Here is a 20597-nt window from a genome sequence, read left to right as displayed (position 1 = left end):
AGTGCTTCCCCCCTAGAGAGCGCTGTTGGACCACCTCAGTACGGTATATTCATATTGTACAGGAAATGAACTGAATGTATTACTGTAGACGAGTGCCTAGTATTCATAAAGAGGCAATGATTATTGGAATGTTTTTCTGTTCCAGACCATACGTCACTCTTCATTCTCCATACCTCAAATGCACAGCTAGCTGCCTGTAATGTACAAGCCTGAGTCCGTATATTAATGTACCAGTGAAAATGCTGGTGTGTGAATGAGCCTGATGTGTTGCATTGTTCAATATCACCACTAACATTCCAGTGGTCTGACGGACACTTCAAAGGAGGACAAATCACGCCTTAGGACCTGCCTTGCTCTACAGTCCACTTACCTCTATTGAACAGTAAGGAAAGCCTATTTTAGTTTAGTGATTTGTACTCAAAACTAGCAGAGAACACAACATTAATGATAGTACACACACACACACACATGAATCTGAAGAAATATCAGATCAGGTTTGAGAGTTTTAATGACCACAGAACAGACAAAAGGTGAGGTCCGTCCCCCCCCCCCATAGGGAACAAGACTCTTGGGAGGAGAATTTGAAAACACAAAGGTGAACAGCTGATAGCAATTCCAGCCCCCTGCTACCACCAGTCTGTGCTGAACATTGGGAATAAGTGAGACCGTCGAGTCTAGGGGATCTGTAGACCAGAGTTGCAAGACAATAGATTGTGAACATGTGATGAACCAGTCTCAGTATAGAGGAGAAACAAACACACAAAGAACAACAAAAGCCTTCTACAGGTGTTGCCAGCCACTACAGCGTTGTCCTAGTTCAACAAGTGCCACAACCACCACCTAAATGTATACATAGAGCAAAGGCCAAACGCACTGCAGAGTCTGTTTGGCTAGTGTTCCCTTCACATTTTACACACCATTGTTGAACAGAAACCAAGCAGAGACAGCAGTGTTGGCAACACATTTTATTTAAGAAAGCAGGATTATTTTGAAAAGAACCAAGAACAGGTTCAGCATCATTTTTGCTGAACAGCATTAGCCTGAGCCCTAGTGCTTGACCATCCCACTGAACTGGGTAGGAAGCAATTGGGGTTTACTGTGATGGTAGTAGGAGTGACCAGGCAAGTCCTGAGTGAAGCTGTAGCTGGTTGAACCACTGGACACACTTGATGGGGAACCAGTGTAGGATAAGTGCACGTCAGAGGATTGCTGGTCCACATTAAAATCCACAGCAGATGCTGGTTGGCTTACACCTGCCTGCATCACAGCATTCTGTCCCCAGCCACTAGAGCAAGTGCCAAGATGCCCTTTGGACAACCCATACATGCTGGATGGGGTCTGACTTGCTGGGTTGTATTGGTTGAAGGTTACAATGTGGGATCCAGTTTGGGGAGGATTTGGGACCCCCTTCTGGGACTGATCAGTGTGCAATGCAGTCTGCTGGCTCAATGTCTGCCCTGTGCTCCCAACCGGAGAATGGGGGGGGACCCATGGGGGCTGCCTTGTTGTGCAGCACCACTGGCAGACTGTTGGCTAGTAAAGACATTCGAACTCACACTGGAGCCTTGCATCTGGGACTGGCCAGTCTGGGATGCAAATTGTTGGCTTGATGTCTGCCATCTACTTGCAACCCGAGAAGGAACAGTCCCATGAGAGCTTCCGTGTGCTTCATCTTTGACTGGCTGTCCGCTAGTTGAGGTCACACAAGAACTCACACTCGAACCCTCCAGCTGGGTCTGGGCAGTCTGTACTGAAGGCTGGTCAGGGCTAGATGGCTGCCATGTGCCTGCACCCATGGAATACAAAAGGTCCATAGTAGGTGCTCGTTTGTGGAGCATGTCTGCCAGACTGCTGGCTAGAGGACTGCCACATGCTTGCACCCTGCACAGGCCCAAGTCCATAATAACTGCTGCTTTTTTGTGTAGCATAACCAGCTCCCTGTTGGCTGGTGGAGCCCAAGCCAGAACTTGCACTCTGGGCTGGCAGAAACGCATAGTAACTGCTTTTTTGTGGAACATCACTGCCAGTCTGCCGTCTCCACGTCTGCCATCTACTCGAAACCCGAGAAGGAACGGCCCCACGTTGTTGCGCATCCTTGACCGGCTGTCGGCCAGTAGTGGTTACACCTGAACTCCCGCTGGCGCTGTGGCTAGCCAAAGAAAAGAGTCTGGATTTCAGCTGTGTGTAGCTTTGAGATTGAGGGAAGGGAACATGAGGAGGTTGGAGCTTCTTCGAAGGATGGTATGTTGGGTGGCCTGAGGATGGGGCCCTGTAGTCTCCCTGATGGGTGGGAGCAGATTGAACAGACACAGCGTGCGTCCTTGAACCAGTATACTGACTCGGGAAACCTTGAGCACTGGATACAGAGTCCAAGCTGCCAGCAGACCCCTGATGCCAGACACCTTGTTGAAAAAGGCTACTGGAAGTCTGGGGGGTGCCAAGGGCACGATTAGCACTCTGCCCCTGAAACTGAGTTTCACCACTACCAGAAGAGTCCTGCAGTTGGGGTTGGGTTACAAGTCTAGGAAGTTGCTGGCCACCTTGGAACACAGACTGGTAATACCCAGCAGAGCCACTTGCAGTCTGAGCACTTGAATCCATTTGACTTCTGGAAGCACTCCTTGACCATCCACCCGGAGTCTGACCGGGTTCCGGGCCTTGCCGAGGAAACACAGAGCTACTTTGCTTGGATGCAACACTGGAAGGAGAGCCCTCCATCTTGGTCAGATAAGGTAGGTAGTCGACTTCTTGGGGCTGAGCCACAGAAGCTGATGTCGCTACACCATACCAGTGTGGTGCAGATCTTTTGTTCCACACTTCAAGGGGATGAACAGAGCAGAGAGATTGCTTAAATTCCTGAACATGGACACAAAGCATCACTAGCTGTAGCTTGATCTGAACACTTTCTTACCACCAAGCCCCTCTGCATCTCTCAGCAGAAATACAACAGTGAGGAGTAACCAAAGCCTACAAGACAAAAGGAAATTTAAACACGAAAATAATCTGCAGTCTTAAACATGCACAAGGTAACACCACACGACTACCTTCTGCGCCACCACATTGTGCCACTAGACAGGGGACACCCCAATACCCAGCTTCATACACCAACCCTTCTCCCTGAGAGAAGCAGACAGACACAAGCTCCCTTCCTGTCTGCATTCCTTTTAAGCCTCTCATTAAAGTTAGCTGATAAGAATCACCAGTTCAAACTCTTTACAGCTGTTACCTAACCAATTAAAGGAACCTACGAGCGAGTAACAAGAGCTAGAAATACTTGGAGATATAGTAAGCATATCAGTAATATTGCTGTAGTCCCAGAGGCTGCATTAATTGTACAGGCCTTAATGTTCATTTCTGGTTTGTTTGTTTCCTTCTCACATGGATGGAATTGAGTTTGGCTGTTTGTTTGTCAAACATTCAAATCCAGCAAATATCCATTTCACACTTTATTTTTGTTTGGAGCCATTGCTATTCCTTTTATACATGTAGTCTTGAAGTTTAGATGTAGGCTGGAGTTGTGAGGAATACAAAAGCATCTTTCAGACTCAATTAGGATTAAAATTCTAACATGGAGGTTGATTCTCAAAATGTCCTGACATCCTTTTCAGATAAAATTGTATTTTGCCTTTCCATGAAAATGTATTACACTGACCTTATCAATGTCAAATGAACATGTTTACTCCCTTTAAACAGACACAGCGTGGACGCGTCTCCTCACTTTAAAGAGAGATAAACACGTAGAAGTGCACTGTGTATTTTACAGGACCTGATAGAGATCTGGTGTGGGGGGGGGGGGGAGATGATGTACTGTACAGTTCTGAGTTTGTGGTGGTCCATGCAGAATCCAACAATGTTAGTTGGATATGATGGTGAACATTGTTTTGATATTTAGTTACATTAGAAATCCCACATGAAGTCTAATGCGTCAGTCAGTCATTGTAGTGATGCATGTGAACATGTAGAGTAGCAGCAGGTTTAATTTATTGTATATTCATATATCCTGTGTAGCTGTACCTGTATGATAAATGGCTTTAGTGTCAACTAAACCACTGAGAAGGAGATTAGTAGATGGAACAGGACAGAAGTGGAGGTCCTTGATGCACACCCAAGTGTACCTGGTCACAATATCTGGACTCGTCTTCTTACAAATCCATAGATTTCTGAGCATTAGTATACTTTGTCCCTCAATTCTCTCCTCATGAGAGAGTGAATTCCCTGTGACCCTCCCCACCAATGTTCAATTTATGACTAGTCTTGCTCTGAATGGCAAGTTATGCTGAGCAGTGATCCAGTAACAAGAGCGCTCAGGCAGATGAGGGAACACTGGTGAAGACCACAAAAACCCCCCACCAAGGCATTTGTACACTGCACAAGAGAATTTATTTCAATACAACCGAGTAATTACACAACAGTCACCCAGTAGCATTAGAGCCGATTTACACTTCAGGTAAAGGGACAGATTCTCCTGGTACAATGCAGTACAACATGGCCAACATTAGTGCAGGCAGCAGGGCACGTGGTCTACCGTTCGTTACATGGAGACGTGTATTGTGTAACGGCCACATCACCTACAGGAGAGAAAGGAAAACCGGTTCTTATTCATACTACACAGGCGGACATTCGAATTCAGTTCATATGAGCCTTGTCCTTAATTGCATATTGGTCATTTCTATCCAACCCTCTCCCTCATCTTCCATGACGGTTTCTGAAGATAACAGGACTGGTTCTTACTGGGCTGGTAGTAGTCGTAGATCTTCACCACAGCTGGCTTCAGGTTCTGCACTGCTATGTCCTGCTGGATAACCAGAGTGTAGGTCTTGGTCTCTCCCTTCTTCAGCTGGGGGAAGGGAGACCGATGCAGTCACCATACAAAATGATGGGACAAACACCATGGTAACGGTGGCCTCCGACACACACTGTTCATCTTACAAGCAAGTTGATCTGGCGAAAGCCTGTTCTTACCCCGTTCAGGTAGATGACTACGTTTCTCTCCGTTGGATCCACGCGTTTTACAGTGCCTTTCACCTGTAGACACAGGTTCTTTGTGAGCAGACCAGCTAATGCATGATGGGTATTTTCAGTGAGGTCAAAGTTACCTCTGTAGAGCCAGCTACTGGCATCAGTGACCCCTCAACCAGACTGAAGCCAGACAGCAGCTTGACCTCGATGACCACCATGTCCGTCTCAGTCCTGTTACCGTTATACCTGAAAGGTGAATTAAAGCAAAGTCACAGGGTTACATGGACAGACTTTATACATCCAAAGCCATCCTTTCCTCTTGTGCTCTAGTAGAGCTCACCTGACAGTCACAGTGACCCCCACAGACAGGTTTGGGGCACTGCAGTTTGAGCTTGTGTTGACCGCGATACTGAAGGAGGAGAAGTCATTGGGAGGCGGGATGTTGTAGTGCTGGGTGAACTGGAGGAGAAATACAAGTACCCCAGAGTCATTTTTACACCCAAGAAGCTCTTCAAGCATCTCTACACCAAGGGGCACCAGACTGACCTGCACAAACACACAGCCTTGGCCTGATGCCCTGACGTTGTACACCCCAGTCACTTCCTGCAGCTGGATCTGCTGGTACAGCAGTCTGTTGCTCTGGTTCACCGTGAACTGGGTCTTCGAGCCGAGGGGTGACGTCACAGTCACCGCAATGGTGCCTGTTGTACTGTAGGTGGCAGTGCTGTATTTTGCCAGAGCCTGAAGAGCCACTACAGTGTCCTGGGCAGAGAAAAGGGATTCAAAACAGGAGGCATTTCTTCTAGGGTATGGTTTTACACTGATGTCATCCAACAAACAAGAAGGACTAGAGTTCAAGCCCTTTTGTACTGCTAGGCATCAGCATTGACCCCAGTATTCGCGTTCATTGGTATCTTGCTCCAACCTACTGTACTGGCTAGGATTCATCCCATGAGGAAATGAAAGCACATTTAGCCAATTACAAGTCAAGTACCTTACACACGTGCTCAGGGCAGCGGTGGCTATGGCGCTCCGGATAAGAGCATCCGCAAGAATTAAAAGGTGGCTGTTGAGGTGTAAACATCTCGAGAAACTGAATCAAGCGAGCCAACTATTAGCAGAGCCAAAGATCATACTCACGCCGGGCTACAAAGTGACAATATTTGAGCTGGCGGTGCGAAGGGGGGGCACTACCTGCGTAGACGCGAAACCGCCAAAGGCGTTCTGCTGCTGGCCCAGCCAGCGGACGATGCTGGCACTGTAGCCCAGCTCAAACTGGGGCAGCAGGGGTCCAGAGAGCACAGCCAAGAGCACGTAGGAGGTCGTCTCCACGTCCAGAGAGTCCGTCACCGTCCCAACACGTCCACTGCCCCAGTGCCGCCCATCCACTGAAGGAGACAGAAAAGCACCGAGCCCACTCGGCCAAGATTCTCCGGTAAATACCAGCCAACCATCACCATAATTGCTCTGTATTTATGGACACATGCAGCCTCCAAAACACGCCAGTTCTCAGCCAGATACCAACATCCAGTGAAGGTCAAATTGGGCAAGTCTGACCTGTCACTACGGCTCGCTGGTTCAGGCGGGAGAGCAGGGTTCCTCTCATCACCTGGTCTCCAGCTAGTGTGAAGGTGTAGGAGAGGAGGGCGATGGCATAGGTGGAGTTCACCTGTGCAGAGATGTTCCTCAGGCAGTCCAAACCCTTGGAAACCATGGGGTCCTACCATGGCAAACACAGTAAGGCATGTTCACACAGACTACTAGAGGGAACCGTTTGAGGAAGGGGAGCACTCACTGTCCTCTGGGTGCCCAACTCCAGTAGAGCAGCTGTGACGTACGCCGAGAGGGTCACCTCATCGTTCACTCCACCCTGGGTAAGAGCGCAAAGTCAGCCAGCCGGCTCACAGGAGTGCTGCACCACACATCTGCTGCACTGCAGAGTCCTGACCTGCATGTCCACATGGATGAGGTTGCCCACTGAGGCAAAACAGCCGTTTAGCTGCTGCTTGTTGCCCAGCCAAGTCTTGGCCTGATCGATGACCGTCTGATCGATAAAGATGTATTGCTTTGCGCTTTCGAAAGACTTCATCACGAACGCAGTGAGCCTGAGTACACAGACACCAGGGAGCTTCTGATTTTTATATTCATTCATTTCAATAAGAGCCATCCATAACACGGCCAGGGGTCTGGTGTCATTTGAGAGCTGTACAGGAACCATCTGGTTTGTGCGAGACTGACCAGGTGTTGCCCGAGTTGTCGGAGGTCCCAAAGGCACTGTACGATCCATCCTCATGCTTGTAGGTCAGCTCTCTCTGGTAGCCTGCATCAGTCATGGGGAGAAACAGGCTGCTCAGCTCATGCTGCCAAAAGGTCCAGAATAAACTGCAGAAAATCAAACCACCCCCCCGGTATCCTGCACACAGTCTGGGAGCCTTTGGTGTGTGCCCTCACCACTCAGCAGGAAGGAGGTGGCTTTGCTCCTGATGGCGGGCGTCAGCTGGCCGCTGCTCTCCAAGTACCCCAGGATGAAGATGTCGGGGGCAAAGAGCAGCATGTTCTGTTCACCGCAGCCGTACGGCATGGCCAGCAGGTTGTCCAGGTTCTGCAGCGCATGGCCCATCAGATCTCCTGCAGAGAGAGTCACCAGAATTGTGCGTGTCCATACGCAAGACCTTGTTCAATTCCAAATGAATGGGTGTGTAGCTGCAAGTGTCCTCACCCAGCACAGAGACAAAGGCAGTGGGGGAACCCTGCACAATCACTTTAGGCAACTTCAGTGTAACATTTCTCTCCACAACACCTAGAGGATGGGAAAAGGGCCATCAGAGAGACATCATCTCACTCACCAACCCAAGTGAGAACATTGTTGGACTACAGACCTGCAGGACAGAGGAGCTCATTGTAAGCGTTGGATTGTTTGGTGCCCTCTGCCTGTCAGAGGAAGAAGTAGTATGCAGTCAGAACCACCAGAACAAAACCCTTTAGTCTGCTCAGTATCCTTCTGTCAAGTTAACAGTGAACAACCCCACCCATCACAGTACAGACTACCTGGAACCACACAAAAAAAAAAGGGGGGTTTGGTGTGCAAGATATATACACACACACCCATCCGACTGAGGAGAATAGCCACCCAACCAAGTTTGGTACTCATATCGTTCCAGCAGTGTTCAAATGCTCAGAAGCGTACAGCTACTGGCAGACTCCAGTAAGGGGAGTTGTGGTTACTGGGGCTCTTCAGGGTGGAGGAGACCCCAATGGAACTCACCTCCACCAGCAGGGTCTGAACCACCGTGTCCATACGTCCTTTCTCCGGCACACCGGTCACCCGATTCCCACACAGTGCAGATGTCTGTACTGCTTCTGCAGTCACTGTGAAGGCCACCTCACCTACAATACACGCCCCCAAATTGGGCATTGGAAACGTCAAGCTACTTAATGAAATGCATAATTGTACATCCAGAAAGAGCAGTAACGCTACTCAACACATTTTTGCAAGTTGGAATGTGCCTTCTGAGAAGGCTGCAATAGTGGAACACAAATGAAGAGCATTACTGCTAGACAGCTGTTGCCGCCAACCTCAGCAATTCCACATTCCAATCCGCTTCTTAAATATGTGGATAAAAATACATGTCCAGTCTTCCAATTTCAGCTGACGTCAGACTTACCCAACACGGAGGGCGTGACGACCCACGTGAAGGTCCAGCCGTCGTCAGCACAGAGGCAGTGTGTGTAAATGCAGCTCTTGCAGGGTTGGACTGAGAACTGATTTGAGGATGCCAGCATCACTTGTACCTTTAAACACACATGCAGTGCGTCAGAGCCCAGCACTGTACAACTGCCCCTGCATTCCATGTGGCTCACAGGTACTTCCAGCACAAAACCTCCACACACGAGCCATAAGTGGGGACTCACTGCTCAGTGAACAGTCAAGTAGGAATTACCGTGGGGATAATCAGCTCCTCTGTCCCATAGGGGGATGGAGACACTGGGACCACTTACCATGATGCAGGAGGGGAGGTAGTTGAAGACTGTGGCCTTGAGCGTGAACACCTCTCCACGGACGATGGAGTAGGGCAGGGTCAGGCTCACGAAGAAAGGCTGGAAGGCCGTGAGGTCGACTTTTGGGGCCACGCCAAACCCGACCGGAGATGTACAAAATGCGCCTCCCTCCCACGTGGTGATGGTGTCTGGGACGGTCTCGTTGACCCTAGTAAACCCAGACGTCCTGGTGAGGAGAAGGAAAACTGGTCAGACGAGGCCACTGCATTTGGTGGCAACAGGTTTGAGCCACAGCCCAGGTGTACCCACCCCACATAAACAAGGTCCCAGATCCAAGTCTCTGGGAAGTATCTGCGGACCGTGGCGGCTGGTGGGTTTTGGTCTGAGGGAGTCTCACCAGAGCCTACAGGAAGTTCTTTGGCAAAGGCTACGTTTTCAACTGTTGAGAGAATATTTCTTCAATATCGGATACAATATGCATTTCTTCACTCAAAAGGACTTCATGCCACTTACAGCCAAATTTCCACAAAGTCCTGCAGTCAAAGGGCTTTCTTAGGTCAACATTGGTAATGGTCTTGATTCCAGCATCCTGAGAAAAGGGAACAGTGTTTCAAACAACAGCATATATCAACTACAAACCCTGGGTGCCAAAACTATTTCTTACTTTGAAGACATGGTACACATCAACGTTCCCATTGTATGGACCAGGGAAGGCGAGTCTTGCATTTAATAGAGGCTTTGGCAGGCGAGGTGGCATCTCAGAGCAAGGGTAGAAGTCTTCAGTGCCATCTGGGTATCCAGACAACTTGTAGACAGGGAGCAGCTTAAAGACCTAGGATGACATGAGATGCGAGAGTCAGCCATAGGACTCGATGAGCGTTTAACAGCTGCACAACTGTGCAAAATATGAGCCGAGCAAGAGAAAGCATTTGATCCAAGTATTGGTGGGCTGCTGCTGAATTGGAGTTCAACCCTGATCAGGTTAATGCGGGTTCTGGAGAACATCTGCACAAGTGTTGGATCAGAGCTCTGCAGGTGGGTGGCTCAGCTGGAACAGACCTGAGCACCCTGGAGCTTTAGGGCTTCGGTATGAACGTACAGATTCAACGCTGAGCTCCTTGTCCGGGCTGAGCAGCAACAGGCTCCGATCGATGGCCCTCACGGAGCACAGCGAGCCTGGGCGAGCCTTCAGCATCAACTCCACAGAACTCCCGGGCAGCTCCACAGGAGAAGAGAAATTCAGAGACACCTGGGAGACCATGAGAGACTAGTGAGAACCTCAAGCTACACTGTAAATGGATACAGCTTCTTATGAAGTGGAGACCAGCCACGGCAACATTTTACTTCACAAGACCACTAGAACATTGTGACATTCTGACCTCGTTAGCCAGACACAGCTCAACGGGGAAGTCCATGCTGTCGGCTACCACCTCCCCTCTCGGGAGCATGGCGTACACCACTACCTGGACGAGCGGAGACAGAGCACGCACATCCTGGAGGGGCACCACCACTCCTCCTCGGTTCTCTGTTGCACACACACAGGACAGTTAGAACACAGCACCTAGAGCAGAAAGGGCATCAGTCCTGGAGCTTCAGAGCCCTCCAGAGTTTCCCAGGCCCAACTTGAGCCCTTTTGTTTCGTCATCTTTCAAATCAAAACGGAAGAATCAGGTGTGCACATCCAACAGTTACAATTGAGCTCTACATCCATTTCAACAGGATGAGGCCGTGTTGTGGCTACAGTGCAAGTGTGCATGGACCTCTCTCTGGTTGTACAGCCACAGAGATGCTTCCTGTCTGCACCATCCTGCCCCGGGACATCACCTGCACACCCAACGGAGATTGTGTTCACAAACGCCTTCCAAAACAGCATGTCCAACAGGACAAGAAATTGGGGGGCGGGAGTCCAAGTTAAAATCAGATTTCTGGAGACCAATATGCTGCAAGTTTGCAAATGGTGACCTGACAGTAGATCGTACCATGTAGAAGAAATCTAGGGAGAGTTGGGTTGGTTCCAGTGCATTGCCCTGTATGATGTACTGAACCAGTGCTGTAGCATGTCCATTACACCTGAACACCTCCAGCGGGCGCTGCAGTGCCAGGAAACTTCTGCTTTGGGAGTAGAAGGGCTGAACCAACAGGTAAGCAAAGAGGTAGTTTGGTGTTCTCATGTTGGCCATATTTCCAAGTGGTTTCTTTTCCTCAAGATATTGGGCCTATTATGAGGAGAAAGAAAAGGGACACATTTAGAAGGGTCAGACAAGGCAAGACATTGATTATGCTTGTAACACTTACAAGAACCCTTTCCAACAAAAGGCGGACTTCACAGACCTCAAGAGAGACGGATTGTGAACCCCATGAACGCGTGTCTAAGGAGAAGGGGGCGACACCGTTGCCATCGGTAACCAACTTCCAGCTTGCGTTTTTGTTCCCAGCATAATTCACAACCAGATACACCGATTCATTCTTCATAGGAGCGGAGTCTGGACCAGTGGCTTTAATCTAAGACGGATTTAAAAAACACCCCCCACCAAACCAACTGTCTGAAACTTGTGCTACATGTTGACCCCTAAACAGCACACAGTTCACGCCAGGTATTGCAAACCATTAAAAAAAAGGACCAGTAATTACCTTTCCTTTGTAGGTCAACCCAAGCCTGAACGTGTCCGGAGCGTCCACAAAGGTGAGAGTGACGATGTCACTTGTAACAGTAGAGCTTCCAGACCCCGACAGGACCACTCCTGTGGTTGAAACACACACCTCTTTCAAACAAATGTCTGCATTCACTTGGACCATTTTGCAAGTAAAGAAAACCTTTTCAAATATTCAGTCACTTATTTTTAAAGCCATTAAGGGGTCAGAGAGTGGGAAAACCTCACCTGTCCCATATTCCTCCAGTTCAGCATCAACATTAATAATGTCTTCATATCGTGTATCATTCAGTGCAAAGTCACTCAGGTCAACGATGTAGGACCCGCAGCCTGTCCTGTCAGTCTAGAGTAAATATGGACCAGACAGAGTTCAGAAACACTGTAGAACAATTACTGCCCAAGAAAATACCCAAACAGATCGTTCAGGTACCTTTTCCCTCATATGAAATTTCGCCAATGATTCTTCACATTATACCTAGAAGTCTCAGCTTCTGTACTAAACCCATTTTAACACATGGCCACCTCCATGGGGCATAAACTGCTTCACTTGAGGACTACCAAGCAATCTGAGGAAGTCTCAATACTTATGAAGGGAGCTTTCCTTTCTTTTGTACGATTTGCTACTTTTTGGTGGCAAAAGTCTCTTTAAAAACAACGAAGGTTAAATGACTAGACGTTTCTTAGAAGCTTCTCAATACCATCTGCAGGAACAGGTGACCAAGTGGACCAACCTTCATGGTAAAAGTTCTACAGATGTCTGGGAGCTGTGCAGGGCCTGGCGCAAACCACCAGTATCCGTAACTTCTGCGGCAGACCACGGCAGTCGCAGACCCCATCACTGGTTTCCCATAAGTATACCTACAGCCAGGGTGGAGGTTGTGGAGTAAGGAATACATAATGTTGCGCCAGGTGGTTCAGTCTCAAGGTTTAAATGGCTCTTACTTTGCACACACTTTGAGCGTGACCTTAGTGTCCAGAACGGTTATGACTGGAGGAAGCTCTATGGTTACTTCAAACTTTGGCAGCACTATGGGGGAGGGGTTTCAAAATATTAAACCCACATCAAACCTTTGCCTTACTTCATTAAAGAATTCTTAAGATGAGCCCCTCAAGACAAGTTAAACATACTGTCCCAAACACTGATCATTAAATCCCAACTGAAAACCGTGCTGCGCCTGACCATATTTCTTGATTTCAAAGTCTTGCGTGATTGGTTCATTCCCCTCATTCCAGGCAGTGATGACATAGAATCCCTCTGCAGCCTCGGGGCTTACGGGATACGACAGATCCAGGAAGCCGCTGGATGTGGACATGTTCAGCCACTGACCAATACGGTTGGAGTTGGGGTCCTACAGACAGCAGCAGCATGCAATGATCCTCAAATATACTATGAGCAAAGAATTTCCATAGCAACCAGGACACAGTTCCAGAATCAGTAAATACATACAGAGTGATGATGCATATTGCACACTTCATACCTGCAGCTCCACTGTTGAGAACTGAGAGAGAGAGAGACACACACACTTCACATCAGTGGCATACACTGCTGCAACAGTCCTTTTATTTTATGGAACAACTTGAAAAACTGCACATTTCACTCCCTTACCATCCCATTGTAGGTGAGGAAGTTGGAATCCAGAGACACTATCCGGATTTTCACTGTAGAGAGAAAGACAGCATCAATACTGCTGACCCTCCAAACACTCAGAAAGAGACCGGTTTAGATCCATGGCTGTCGAGTTCCCCCTGCACCTCCTTTAGGAAACCCCAGTCCAAAACCACCAACAATACCTGTCTGTCCTGGTTTGTACAAGGGTTTGTCTGTTGCAATGATGGTCAGCTGAGCAGGAGGTTTTATGAGGATCTTTGTTGTCCCATTTAGGAATGTAGTTTTCCCTTTTACCTCAAAGACAATGGATGCTTCTGTATCTATGCTTACAGCAGGAACCTGTTTAATGAAGAAAGAAACTAGCAAAGTGAACCCAGAAAACCTCTTCTAATCTGATGTGCAGATACAGAGGGTCTCTGATATTCCTCAATCACCCACATGTGTGCTTGTACAAGCAACTTACACAGAGAACATGTTCAAAAAACAGACCAAAACTACAAAAGGAATGAGAGATGTAAACTGGGATAAAATTGGGACACAAGCCAAGTCAAAAGACCTTTCTAGTAAAGGCTCCATTTTCACATGGGGCTCTGCTTGATAAAAACCAGTTTCTTTGTGGCTTTAATATGTTGTAGACAGTGAGGGTACGGACCTTAAAGGAAACACACTGGTAGTGGTCTTGGCTTACAACAGTCTGGCTCAGAAGAGTCTTGCTGGTTTGCCCGTGTTCCAGAGTCACATGTAACAATAAGCTTTTTTGGGCGGTGTGGACATGGACACACAGTGTCTCAGTACTGCCCCCTACAGGCTGGGAATTGGCAGTCAACAGGTAAATCCTGAAGGGGAACAGAGATAAAACCAGTTGACATACGGTTGATTAGAAAGACCTAAATCCACACTGCCCGTCCATGGAAACCATTAAATAGGCCTCCAATTTTTGTATAGCAACTTGCATAACATCTGTATTATTGTCATCATCCAATTACTCATGAAACCTGGCACAAGTGAAAAATACAGCAAAACTGAGAATTGGGGGGGTTTTTTGTTTTGTTTTTGTGGCATGCATTTTAATCCATCATGTTGGCCCAAAGTAAACAAATAGGCAATCCTATAAATAATACAGACAAATTTAGAGACCTACAGCTTACTTTAAACCAACAAATACTACCACAAATGTAACAAACACAGATATGAGAGAAAGAATAAACACTCATACGTGTCATTAGAGAAAAAGGCAACAGCCCTGTGGAGGAGCAGAAGCACAGTGGCAACCACCACGGAGAGCTGCATCCTGACCGCAACTCCACCACCACCAGACAATCAGACCGCCTGGGAGCTCATGCTATAAATAATAAGCCCCTCCCCTTCACGGGGGAAAAGTCTTTGAGCCCTGCCCTAGCTACTGCGCCACTTATCAAATAACCTATCAGTTCGGTCAAAGTTTGAGTTAATTGGGTTGGAGCATTTAGCGTCACTCTCACAGCCTATCCACGACTGAATTTCTCCTCAATGTTGTCATTCAATGACAAAAAACCCAAATCTACTCAACGAGGTACTGATTAGGCTATCTACTAAACCAAATCTATTTAATGAGGTACTGATGAGGCGATCTCCTAAACCAAATCGGTTTAACGAGCAATGTGCGAGACGGGTGGAGCGCATACTAATATGCACGAAGGCTTCGATGAAACGAGTCGTTTCACCACATGTTGATTTCTGAACTATTTCTGAGTCAAAACAGTAGTATTGTGTTTTTTAAAAATGAATGAATTTGTTTTCTTTGTTTTAGTCAAGGTCTGAAAACATTATCTTTTTTTGTTCTTTTGTTATAAATGTTCTATGTGATAATGTTTGATAGCAGTAGCTCAGTGGTCGAGGTTACTTGTAAATGGAACATTGCTGGTTCACTGCCAAATTGCCTCTGTTGGGCCCCTGAGCAAGGCCCTTAACTCGCCATTGCTCAAGCTGTACTCAGTCATAATTGTAAGTTGCTTTGGATAAAAGTGTCAGCTAAATGTATCTGTTGGCCGTTAGAATTGTTCTTTTTACTCAAACACATACAAAACTAGAGAAAGTGATTATTTTGCAGATTGTTTTGTCAGTTTGTGTGTGTTGTTCTTTTGTTATCCTTTTCAGTTCTTCACTTGTGTTAATAAGAATAACTAGGTAAGGCTCTCTCAGTAAGTGTTTAGAGAATATGGACTAATACAAAGTCGGTTGCTTTGTCATGTCGCTCCTGCGCTGTTACGATTCATTTGTCGAACTTGTTCGGAGTCATGTTTTAATGGTTATGTATTCATACTTAAAAACTCAGAGTAAATTGTTGGCTGATTATAGAAAGGAACTCTTATTCCTTTTTCAACATATTGCATTTCGAACAATTAGTTTGGGCTTTTTAATCCAAGATTGATGTCTAATTACTGTCCATGAGTCCCAGCGGTTCATATTTTAATTTTAAAATGGCCAAATTTTAGCGCTTTAGGACATTTTGTGTTATTCGCATATAAGCTATATCGAATTATTTATATATATATATTATAAATACACACACACACACACACACTAATATTTCATTGGACCATCTTTAGCTTTGATTACGGCACGCATTCGCTGTGGCATCATTTCCACAAGCTGCTGCAAAGTCACAATATTTATTTCTGTCCAAAGTTGCATTAATTTTTCCCCAAGATCTTGTATTGATGATGGGAGATTTGGAGCATTGCGCCAAGTCATCTTGGAATATGCCCGTGCCATCAGGGAAGAAAAAAAATGCATTGATGGAATAACCTGGTCATTCAGTATATTCGGGTAGTCAGCTGACCTCATTCTTTGGGCCCATAACGTTGATGAACCTAGACCTGACCAACTGCAGCAACCCCAGATCATAGCACTGCCCCCACAGGCTTGTACGGTAGGCACTAGGAGTGATGGGTGCATCACTTCAGCCGCCTCTCTTCTCACCGTGATGCTCCCATCACTCTGGAACAGGGTAAATCTGGACTCATCAGACCACATGACTTTCTTCCATTGCTCCAGGGTCCAATCTTTATGTTCCCTAGCAAACTGAAGCCGTTTTTGCCGGTCAGAATCACGGACAAGTGGTTTTCTTAAGGCTACGCAGCTGTTTAGTCCCAATGCCTTGAGTTCCCTTTGCATTGTGCATGTGGAAATGCTCTTACTTTCACTATTAAACATGTTGTTTTGCTACGATTTGATTTCACCACACGTTTAAGTGATCGCCGATCACGATCATTCGAGATTTTATTTCGACCGCATTCCTTCCTCGAAGATGATGTTTCCCCACTGTCCTTCCACTTTTTAACAATGCGTTGGACAGCTCTTAACCCGATTTGCTTAGTTTCAGCAATCTCCTTAGAGGTTTTCTCTGCTTGATGCATGCCATGAATTTGACCCTTCTGAAACAGATTAGCATCTTTTCCACGACCACAGGATGTGTCTTTTGACATGGTTGTTTAACAAATGAGAAGCTACTCACTGCATCAGTTAGGGTTAAATAGCTTGCTGCCAGCTGAAACATACTCACCCATGTAGTAATTATCCAATGGGAGACTCTTACCTATTTGGCCAGGCAGTGTGGGTGTGGGTGGGTGTATTGCACAATTTTGGTAAATATAGAATATGATGTAAGGTGACATGATGTTTTAATATTTGTTGATCTCCTTAATTTTAGTTGTGATGTGGGATAATATGTTTGTATTTTGTGGAGTCACGTTTTGTTCCCGCCATGAGAGTTTCCTGTTTCTATGAAATTGTGATGTAGAATTTTATGGCAGGGTTTAACTAGGTGTGGAAATTGTAGTTTATCACGAATTGTACTGCTGAAGTGGTTTATGCACATATGTGATGGTGTCCACGTTAAATGTCTGTGAAGCCCTTTGTGCTTGAAACTCACAACCAGACTTTCTGCTCATTATATTTAATCTTATGGTTCTTAAATTGTATTAATAAACCTGTAGTTTGTCCTGGCACTGGTGGTGTTGCTTTTTTAAAAGGCCTAAAGTGGTACCTGTTAAATGTATAAATAACCATACATCTCTGTGCTTTGCTCTAAAAACATTTCTGCTTTTGGTAAGTTGTCCTAATGTTGCCTCATTTCGTCCCTCCACAGCCGCTTTCTCTGCCAGTATTTCAGACCACTGTGCACAAGGACTTGCTAGCATTCATAAGCAAGATTCAAAATATGATGCAGTAAGTCTGACGCAGCTATCTACATACATGTCAATATTTCCAAACGTATCTGCAGACCTTTGGAAGGAATTTACCCGCAGTGTTAGTGTAGACCAACAGACCATATGCAAATCATTTCTGAAGTATTTTTAGGCTCCATTTCCACTGCAAGTGTTGGACAGACTGCTCTTAAAGGTACACGTCATTATGGAGCGACGACACACTACGTCAGAGATCTGCGGCGACAGGTTCAGAAGAGACGTCGCAGCGCGTGTATCCAGTGACGTCCTTGTTCTCCACGTGCTGTGTGGGACGTAAGCTGATTCCTTACTGTTTATTCTAGTGAAGAGTACATGTTAAGACATTGGCAAGGTTTGGTTCACTTATTACTGAGAACTGACTGTTGTAAACCCGTTACGGGAGCCTACTGAGTTGCTAATTCTACACTGTTATTATTCTGCACTAATCACGTCACTTCTCACTAGCAATGTTGTAAAGCCATACTAGTGTGGAGTGAAGTGCTAGTTGGGATGTGCGCGATATATATGACGTGTTAGTTGGCGTAGAAGTGTTCAGCTCTACGTCCAGCTCGTTCTAGAACCTCGCATGTAATAATAGAGGAGCACTAGTGCTTCCCCCCTAGAGAGCGCTGTTGGACCACCTCAGTACGGTATATTCATATTGTACAGGAAATGAACTGAATGTATTACTGTAGACGAGTGCCTAGTATTCATAAAGAGGCAATGATTATTGGAATGTTTTTCTGTTCCAGACCATACGTCACTCTTCATTCTCCATACCTCAAATGCACAGCCAGCTGCCTGTAATGTACAAGCCTGAGTCCGTATATTAATGTACCAGTGAAAATGCTGGTGTGTGAATGAGCCTGATGTGTTGCATTGTTCAATATCACCACTAACATTCCAGTGGTCTGACGGACACTTCAAAGGAGGACAAATCACGCCTTAGGACCTGCCTTGCTCTACAGTCCACTTACCTCTATTGAACAGTAAGGAAAGCCTATTTTAGTTTAGTGATTTGTACTCAAAACTAGCAGAGAACACAACATTAATGATAGTACACACACACACATGAATCTGAAGAAATATCAGATCAGGTTTGAGAGTTTTAATGACCACAGAACAGACAAAAGGTGAGGTCCGTCCCCCCCCATAGGGAACAAGGCTCTTGGGAGGAGAATTTGAAAACACAAAGGTGAACAGCTGATAGCAATTCCAGCCCCCTGCTACCACCAGTCTGTGCTGAACATTGGGAATAAGTGAGACCGTCGAGTCTAGGGGATCTGTAGACCAGAGTTGCAAGACAATAGATTGTGAACATGTGATGAACCAGTCTCAGTATAGAGGAGAAACAAACACACAAAGAACAACAAAAGCCTTCTACAGGTGTTGCCAACCACTACAGCGTTGTCCTAGTTCAACAAGTGCCACAACCACCACCTAAATGTATACATAGAGCAAAGGCCAAACGCACTGCAGAGTCTGTTTGGCTAGTGTTCCCTTCACATTTTACACACCATTGTTGAACAGAAACCAAGCAGAGACAGCAGTGTTGGCAACACATTTTATTTAAGAAAGCAGGATTAGTTTGAAAAGAACCAAGAACAGGTTCAGCATCATTTTTGCTGAACAGCATTAGCCTGAGCCCTAGTGCTTGACCATCCCACTGAACTGGGTAGGAAGCAATTGGGGTTTACTGTGATGGTAGTAGGAGTGACCAGGCAAGTCCTGAGTGAAGCGGTAGCTGGTTGAACCACTGGACACACTTGATGGGGAACCAGTGTAGGATAAGTGCACGTCAGAGGATTGCTGGTCCACATTAAAATCCACAGCAGATGCTGGTTGGCTTACACCTGCCTGCATCACAGCATTCTGTCCCCAGCCACTAGAGCAAGTGCCAAGATGCCCTTTGGACAACCCATACATGCTGGATGGGGTCTGACTTGCTGGGTTGTATTGGTTGAAGGTTACAATGTGGGATCCAGTTTGGGGAGGATTTGGGACCCCCTTCTGGGACTGATCAGTGTGCAATGCAGTCTGCTGGCTCAATGTCTGCCCTGTGCTCCCAACCGGAGAATGGGGGGGGACCCATGGGGGCTGCCTTGTTGTGCAGCACCACTGGCAGACTGTTGGCTAGTAAAGACATTCGAACTCACACTGGAGCCTTGCATCTGGGACTGGCCAGTCTGGGATGCAAATTGTTGGCTTGATGTCTGCCATCTACTTGCAACCCGAGAAGGAACAGTCCCATGAGAGCTTCCGTGTGCTTCATCTTTGACTGGCTGTCCGCTAGTTGAGGTCACACAAGAACTCACACTCCAACCCTCCAGCTGGGTCTGGGCAGTCTGTACTGAAGGCTGGTCAGGGCTAGATGGCTGCCATGTGCCTGCACCCATGGAATACAAAAGGTCCATAGTAGGTGCTCGTTTGTGGAGCATGTCTGCCAGACTGCTGGCTAGAGGACTGCCACATGCTTGCACCCTGCACAGGCCCAAGTCCATAATAACTGCTGCTTTTTTGTGTAGCATAACCAGCTCCCTGTTGGCTGGTGGAGCCCAAGCCAGAACTTGCACTCTGGGCTGGCAGAAACGCATAGTAACTGCTTTTTTGTGGAACATCACTGCCAGTCTGCCGTCTCCACGTCTGCCATCTACTCGAAACCCGAGAAGGAACGGCCCCACGTTGTTGCGCATCCTTGACCGGCTGTCGGCCAGTAGTGGTTACACCTGAACTCCCGCTGGCGCTGTGGCTAGCCAAAGAAAAGAGTCTGGATTTCAGCTGTGTGTAGCTTTGAGATTGAGGGAAGGGAACATGAGGAGGTTGGAGCTTCTTCGAAGGATGGTATGTTGGGTGGCCTGAGGATGGGGCCCTGTAGTCTCCCTGATGGGTGGGAGCAGATTGAACAGACACAGCGTGCGTCCTTGAACCAGTATACTGACTCGGGAAACCTTGAGCACTGGATACAGAGTCCAAGCTGCCAGCAGACCCCTGATGCCAGACACCTTGTTGAAAAAGGCTACTGGAAGTCTGGGGGGTGCCAAGGGCACGATTAGCACTCTGCCCCTGAAACTGAGTTTCACCACTACCAGAAGAGTCCTGCAGTTGGGGTTGGGTTACAAGTCTAGGAAGTTGCTGGCCACCTTGGAACACAGACTGGTAATACCCAGCAGA

At 47.0% G+C, this 20597-nt stretch overlaps 1 protein-coding gene across 1 annotated transcript; it reads right to left on the bottom strand.

The window, feature by feature from the left end:
• Nucleotides 1–4370: 4370 nt before the first annotated feature.
• On the bottom strand, nt 4371–14516 carry LOC145652680 (alpha-2-macroglobulin-like protein 1). The gene is made up of 35 exons (XM_081703800.1): nt 14435–14516; nt 13871–14054; nt 13401–13557; nt 13216–13268; nt 13088–13108; nt 12790–12958; nt 12552–12636; nt 12341–12467; nt 11838–11952; nt 11590–11699; nt 11290–11460; nt 10938–11174; nt 10719–10782; nt 10338–10483; nt 10058–10207; nt 9623–9790; nt 9472–9547; nt 9268–9397; nt 8959–9184; nt 8625–8751; nt 8225–8346; nt 7839–7890; nt 7679–7759; nt 7411–7587; nt 7198–7279; nt 6908–7064; nt 6755–6829; nt 6517–6679; nt 6154–6347; nt 5506–5721; nt 5300–5418; nt 5097–5205; nt 4963–5025; nt 4732–4837; nt 4371–4568 (listed from the first exon to the last, which is right to left on the bottom strand). The coding sequence occupies exons 1-35, from the start codon at nt 14506–14508 to the stop codon at nt 4522–4524; spliced, it is 4353 nt and encodes a 1450-aa protein (XP_081559926.1). The 5' UTR covers nt 14509–14516; the 3' UTR covers nt 4371–4521.
• Nucleotides 14517–20597: the final 6081 nt, after the last annotated feature.

This window comes from Electrophorus electricus, chromosome 20 (genome assembly GCF_041902795.1).
Source record: "Electrophorus electricus isolate QZ-2024a chromosome 20, ASM4190279v1, whole genome shotgun sequence".
Taxonomy (NCBI): domain Eukaryota; kingdom Metazoa; phylum Chordata; class Actinopteri; order Gymnotiformes; family Gymnotidae; genus Electrophorus; species Electrophorus electricus.
The sequence above is the reverse complement of the archived record's forward strand: the minus strand, read 5'-3'. Positions and strand labels throughout refer to the sequence as shown.